Consider the following 7,606-nt stretch of genomic DNA (forward strand, 5'->3'; position numbering starts at 1 on the left):
CTCCTAGTGTGCCCACACATCCATCTCAACATCCTCATCTCCGCAACATGCATTTTTTGAACATGTGAGTTCTTGACTGGCCAGCACTCCGCTCCATACAACAAGGCCGGTCTAACTACCACTCTGTAGAACTTACCTTTAAGTCTAGGTGGAATTTTCTTATCACACAAGACTCCAGAGGCAAGCCTCCATTTCATCCAAGCAACCCCAATGCAATGTGTGACATCATCGCCGATGTCGCCACTTCCTTGGATTATAGACCCAAGATACTTAAAACTTTCTTTCTTGGGAATGATCTGTGTGGCAAGTCTCACTTCCACATCTACCTCATCCAACGCATCACTGAATTTGCACCCCCAAATATTCTGTTTTGGTCCTACTTAACCTGAACCCTTTGGACTCCAGCGTTTGTCTCCACACCTCCAACCTCGCATTAACTCTGTCCCGCGTCTCATCAGTCAGTACTATGTCATCCGCAAATAACATACACCATGGGACCTTCTCCTGAATAGACCGCGTCAACTCATCCATCACCAAAGCAAATAGAAAAGGGCTAAGGACTTGATCCTTGGTGCAGCCCCATCTCAACTTTGAAATGTTCCGAGTCACCTCCAACCGCTCTAACCCCAGTCTTGGCTCCACTGTACATGTCCTTTATCGCCCTAATATAAATCATCGGGACACCTTTAGCCTCCAAGCACCTCCAGAGGACATTCCTTGGTACTTTGTCATATGCCTTTTCAAGGTCAATGAACACCATATGTAGGTCTCTCTTCCTTTCTCTATATTTTTCTACCAGTCTTCGCATAAGATGAATGGCTTCGGTAGTCGATTGTCTCGGCATGAATCCAAACTGATTCTCAGAAATGGACACCCCTCTTCTCACCCTCATCTCCACCACTCTCTCCCAAATCTTCATAGTATGGCTTAGCAATTTGATACCCCTGTAGTTGTTACAGTTCTGGATATCACCCTTGTTTTTATACAACGGCACCATTGTACTCCACCTCCATTCATCAGGCATCTTTGCTGTCTTAAAAATAACATTAAACAGCCCAATTAACCACTCTATACCTGCCTTGTCCGCGCTCTTCCAAAAATCCATCGGAATCTCATCGGGTCCGGTCGCTCTTCCCCTGCTCATCCTACTAATAGCACGTATAACCTCCTCGATCCTAAAACACCTACAGTACCCAAAGTCCTGAAGTCTTTCAGAGTGCGCCAAATCACCCTACACGGGGTGAGCTCTTTTACAAGTCTTTATTTGGTGGCAATAACAGGTCTATAAAAATTTCATTTATAAAAGCTTTAACAAGTCCCTTTAGGAGGATTCATAGCCGAGAGTGTATATAAGGGCATAGAATCTACTCTCTAGTCCGCGCTTGATAAGAACCATTCTTCCTCCGTAAGAGAACGTCCTGCTTTGCCAACATTCAATTTTTTTTTTACAATTTTTGCCAACATGCCGTCAAAATAACAAATCTTTTTTCTTCCACTGTAAATGAGAAATCCCAAGTTAGGTTAAAGGAAAGCTTTTGTCCCTGTAACCCATCATTCTTCTCATTTTATTGATTGTATGAGGAGCTGTGTTAGGCAGTGATGAAAAAGCTTTTATAGACCTGTAATTGACTTATTGTCACCACTGAAAATCACTATACTTTCTCATACTCTTGTCCAAACTTTCTTTCAAGGAAAAAGCCTTACCAAATACTATACCCATACTCTTGACCAGATGTTTTCTCATACCTCCTAATCTGTTTGTGAATCAGTTGTATAGACGTGCTATTACCACCATTGGAAATCACTATATCATCTGCATAAGCAAGATGATTCATGATAGGACCACTGAGGTTCATTCTAAAAGAAGAGAAATTGTTGCCATAGATTCGGCTTTTGAGAAGTCTTGTTAGTATTTCCGAGCCAATGATGAACAAAGATGGGGACAAAGGGTCCCCTTGCTTGATAGCTTGAGTGATGAGTCGAGATGAAAAAACCAACTCTGTTGCCATTTATCAAAATAGAATACCACACATTAGTAATACTCATAATAATATTTAGCGAATTCATCAGAGAAGCCAAATGAAATTTTTTTCATGAAGTCCTACAATACTGGAACAGGGATGGAAATGCAGGAAAAAATGAGAAGAGATGGAGGATTGTCCCAGCTTGCATTTGGTGGACAATTTGGAAGGAAAGGAATCAAAGATGTTTTGAAGGAAAACAGAACAATATCCAGAAGATAAAGACTAATTGCCTAGGACTTTATTATTTTTGGTGTAAGCAAGTAGTGATAGGAGATGCTGAAAATGTGTTTAATATTATTGACTGGTTGTAACTAGAAGATCCTAGGAATGATGTAAGTAAAACTTTTTGGAGGGGGACTACACTTTGATGTAGTATACCTGTGGATATATAGAAGTAATGTTACCTTTCTCAAAAAAATAAAAATACCCATGGCATCCTGTTGCAGGCTTTAGCCATATCCAGCTTCATAATCATATTACGACCTTGAATGTATTTCTTGATGGCTTGAGGGATTTCTTGAGTCAGGAGAACATTCTCAGTAATCAATCTTCCTTTTAGGAATCCACTTTGATGCTGAGAAATCAGCTTACCAAGCAAAGGTCTGTTAGAAAGGATCTTGGAGGTGAAATTGCTTAGACTGAAAGGTTGAAGGTCGGAAAAGCTATTAGGAGAGTCTATCTTGGGTATAAGAACCAAACAAGTATGGGTATAGAATTTGGTAAGGCTTTTCCCTTGAAAGTAAGTTTGGATAAAGTCCTTTATGTCATTTTGGATGATGTCCCAACACGTATTGAAAAAGGTTCCAGTGTAGCCATCATGGCCAGCAACTCTAGATGCACTCATACCGAAAATATAGATTTGGTCTCTTGTAAGTCAGGCATGACAGTCAGGAGATAGTTATTAGGGCCAACAACACTAGATGCACTCATAATGAAAACACCAGATTTAATCTCTTGTAAGTCAGGCATGACATGCATGGGGTGATAAAATCCAGGATGGTATGATCATTAAAATGGTGAGGAATATTAAATAGATGTTCAAAATGGTGTACATCAGCTTTGGCGATCTTGTCATTTCCTTGAACCCGCATGTTTATGTGATTTTTGATCCTTTGTAGTTGAAGTCTTCTTCTCGTGTCGCTAATCAAGCTATGGAAGTACTTAGTATTATGCTCCCCCTCTTCAAACCAAGTGGCTTGAGATTTCTGCTTCAATATATTCTCTTGCATGCTCATCCATCTTATGTATTTAGCTTGGCCCCTGTTGAGATCTTCCCTGCTCTGCTTATTAATGTTTCTGACATCATATGCTTCTAAATCAATCATCTTATTCTCCCATTCATAGACATTGCCTATCACTTCTCTTGACGAGTGACTGAGTTTCTTACTAAGTTTGAATTTCTGTTATAACCTCCACATAGGATAACTTGAAATGAGAGTATTCCAAATATCTTCCACCACTTGTCTGAAGGAAGGTTGATCAACCCATAAGTCCAAAAATTTAAAGTATTTGATACCATTCCGAGAGTTGTTATGACACTTGAGTAAAGGGGCCTGTGTTCAAATCCCGATCTAGAAAGATATTTGATAACATTGGATTGATAGCACTGAGTCCACTAATCATTTATTTATGATTATTCTCCCATCCATAGACATGATCAAAGACGTTGCCTATCACTTCTCTTCTCCACTGACTGAGATTCTTGCCAAGAAGTTTGAGTTTAAGTTGTTATCTCCACATAGGATTACCTGAAATATGAGTATTCCAAATATCTTCCACCACTTGTCTGAAGGAAGGTTGATCAACCCATAAATCCAAAAAATTAGTATTTGATACCATTCTGAGAGTTGTTATGACACTTGAGTAAAGGGGCCTGTGATCAGATCCTAATATAGAAAAATCTTTGATAACATTGGATTGACAGCACTGTGCCCACTCATCATTTATGATTATTCTTCCACTCATAGACACGATCAAAGACGTTGCTTATCACTTCTCTTGATCACTTGCTGAGTTTCTTCCTAAGAAGTTTGAGTTTCTGTTGTAACATCCTCATATTCACCTCTACCCTCCCAAACATCTCTTTATTTCACACCCTTGTGTCTTTTTTAAGCAAATTCAACTTCTTAGCAAGCCTAAAGGAAGGCCTCCCCCCACCACATAACTACTTCGCCATTTAGCTACTCTCCCCGAAATCAACCACATTTTCTCGAATTTAAAAGGAGATCTCATTCTCCTTAGTCCTTCCTCTGCTACCATCCAACAAGATGGGTGAATGGTTCGATAGCAGTCGTGGAACAGGAACTTGGATAACATTGGGTGCCAACTCATCCCAAGAAGTAGACACTAAAAATTTATCTAGTCTCGATTTGGAAGATGAGTCCTCCGATCTGGATCAATTGAAATTGGCGCTTGTTTAAGGCAAGTCAATAAGTGAAAAAAATGTTAATAAACTCCGAATACTCCTTCATGGCCTTGGACATCACCCTACACCCAAACCTCTCCTTCGGGAATCTTATGGTATTAACCCCCCAACACCCAAGGTATACCCCATCTCCCTGTACCAACACCTTACTCCTCCCAAATAATTCTCCTTTGAGCCCACCCCACAGATCCATAGATACCCCAGAAACCCCATTCCATTATCAAAAGGCCCACTTGATAAAATTTATTATTGGATATTGCCATAGCCAAATAGACAAAAAGGATTTGGATTTGCATATTAGAAAAATAAAATAAAATGAAAGGCTTATTGCTTAAGAAGAAAACAAAGGAAGAAGTAAATAAACTGAAGTAGCAGAAGAAGAGGCATTGCAAATTTGAGAACGAAGATAAGGATGACAATGAGAATATTGAAGTATACATGCAGAGGAGTCGTATTACTCAATAACAATATGTTCATTTTCACCCTTCTTTTTTGTTTATTTTTAGATCTTCGTTTTGAGTAAAATTTACTCTTTCGCCTTTTAAAGTGAGGCTCAAAGAAGCAGTTGTTTCTTGTTGGATCACTTTGTACTTTATGTATCAACACACTTCTATGAANCAAGTGGCTTTCCGCTCCTCTACAACTACCAAGGAAAAGTTTGTCTTAGAACCTTGATGACGACACTGAAGCGCACATAAAGCGAGGCGAAGCGCTCAACACGTTTTGAGCCTTGCTTCAAGGCTTAAGCGCGCCTTTGATAACACTGTTCATTTTCACCCTTCTTTTTTGTTTAATTTAGATCTTCGTTTTGAGTAAAATTTACTCTTTTGCCTTTTAAAGTGAGGCTCAAAGAAGCAGTTGTTTCTTGTTGGATCACTTTGTACTTTATGTATCAACACACTTCTATGAAGAGCTTCACATAATCCATGAAGCAACCAAGCCTTTTTTGTATCACTCAATCTGCTTAAGCTATGAATCAATGGCTTTTTTGTTCCTGTCCTCTTATGGTGAGTCTATTGATTCATATCAAACCACTGAAGTATCAAATATTCGGCTTACACAAAAGCAGTTTGGAATATAACATGTTTGAAGGAAAACAATTTTTTTCAATTTATTAGATGCTTCTGGTAGACTTTGCAGGTTTGTCATTCTTGATTGTTGATGTCTGGTCCTCCTAGATAAGCACAGCAAAAGTTATTCTGAGGCTCTTCTAATATTCCCAATGTGAGGTTCAGGATGTGAAAGGGAGTCTTCCTTAATTACTCCTTCTGTCCCAATATTTTTTTTGATAAAGTAAAGTTGTATTCCTCAGCAATGAGGGTGTGCTGGCAACCATCAAAAAGATTTACATCAGTGACCCAAAAAAGACCAACTCAAGAAATTGCTACTAAACTTATGAAGAAGAGAAAAAATTTAAAATCTGTCCAGCATCCTCTATACCCTCCTCATTACACCAAAAACAGAAGGTCTTCATACAACGCCATTTGATCTTTTGTACTGATTCTGCAGTATTTTCCATACACCTCTTGTTTCTTTCGCTCCAAATAGTCCACCATATACAAGAGGGTATCATGTTCCACCATTTCTTCTGGCTCTTACTCCCCCCTCTTCTCACCCAGCAACTAAGAAGGTCTGCAGTGTGTTCTGGCATTGTCCAGTTTGTGTGTGTTCTGCTTAGAAAAATGGTCCATAATTGAGCAGTGACTTTGCAATGGAGGAATAGATGGCTATTAGTCTCATTTGTCTCATTACACAGTGAGCATCAGGAAGCTATTTCAATGCCTCTTCTTTGCAGCTTTTCATGAGTTAGGCATGTCCTTCTAGCCACTAGCCATGAGAAACACCTCACTTTAGTTGGCACTTTATTTTTCCATACCTTACTCCATGGTCCGGAGATTTCCCATGGAAGTTCCTTCACTTTCCTATTGTACAATCTGCTGACTGACAACATACCATCATGATTGAGTTTCCAAATCATTACATCAACTTCCAGATTTGTGCCCTTAAAATCATCTAGTGTTTTCTTTATCAAAAAAAATCATCTAGTGTTTGTAGCATCCCGGCTACTCTCCCTATCTCCCAATCATTTAGTAACCTTCTGAAGCTGAAATTCCACCCTTGTTCAGACCATACCTCATTTACCATTGCATCTTGAGACGAGCTGAGGATATATATATCCGGATAGGAAGACATCAAGGAATCCTGACCAATCCAGAAAAGAACCCTGGTCCCATTCCCCACTTCTGTCCCAATTTATGTGGCACACTTTTCTTTTTAGTCTGTCCCTAAAAGAATCTCACCTTTCCATAATTGGAAACAATTTAACTTTTTTTGAACTTGGAAACAATTTAACTCTTAAATTTCTCCTTTATCCTATGACATGATTTATAGCCATACAAATAGTGAATGACTATGTTAGGCCACAAATTTCAAAAGTGTTCTTTTTTTTTTTTCTTAAACTTTATGTCAAGTCAAAGCGTGCCTCTTAAATTGGGACGGAGGGAGTATTATTTTAAGATATGTTTTAGCAATCTTTCTAGAATTGTATGTCTTAATAAACTTTTGGAAGACCTAAACTTGGTTGCCTCTTTGTCGGGATTTATGTAAAAACTTTGCTCAGGATGTTTTTCTGACGCTCGGCGACAAAAAAGGAAGTGTGTTCACCTCCTCTTGCTCTTCTTTTCTCTCAACTGTCATCTGGCCTCTCTTGCTATATCACATCATCTTTTTAATCATTAAGCTTTAAGAATAAAGAACACAAATTCATTGCCTTGTTTCTTCATCCTCATCTTTTCCTCTTTATTTTTAAGCACTTTTAGAACTAGAGAACCTACATTGAGTTTTATTAAAGTGAAGAGGAAGTCTCAGTACTGCTTCAAGTTTATTGATCTGCTAGTTAAATAATTGTTAGAAAGTCCCATATTGGGTGTAGTGGGATAGGTGGCTCTCCTTGTATGGTCTTGGGCAATCCTTACCTCATGAGCTAGCTTTTGGGGTTGAGTTGGGCACACGGTCCATTGCTTAGCATGATATCAGAGCAGGTAGAGATTCCGAGTTCGAGTCTCACCGTCACCCATTATTAACTGAATATCCACGTGCTTGACTCATATATAGAATCAAGTCCGCACATGAAGGGGGGGGGGGGGGGGGGGGGGGG

General features: G+C 39.2%; 1 protein-coding gene across 1 annotated transcript in view; it reads left to right on the forward strand.

The window, feature by feature from the left end:
• Window positions 1–7,606, forward strand: part of LOC125877539 (putative glucose-6-phosphate 1-epimerase) — a 15,104-nt gene that overhangs the window by 5,480 nt on the left and 2,018 nt on the right. The window contains exon 6 of the mRNA XM_049558804.1: window positions 5,959–6,079. Within this exon, the coding sequence (XP_049414761.1) occupies window positions 5,959–6,079 (121 nt within the window). The remainder of the gene's footprint in view (window positions 1–5,958; window positions 6,080–7,606) is intronic.

The sequence above is a fragment of the Solanum stenotomum genome, chromosome 9 (assembly GCF_019186545.1).
Source record: "Solanum stenotomum isolate F172 chromosome 9, ASM1918654v1, whole genome shotgun sequence".
NCBI classification, from domain to species: domain Eukaryota; kingdom Viridiplantae; phylum Streptophyta; class Magnoliopsida; order Solanales; family Solanaceae; genus Solanum; species Solanum stenotomum.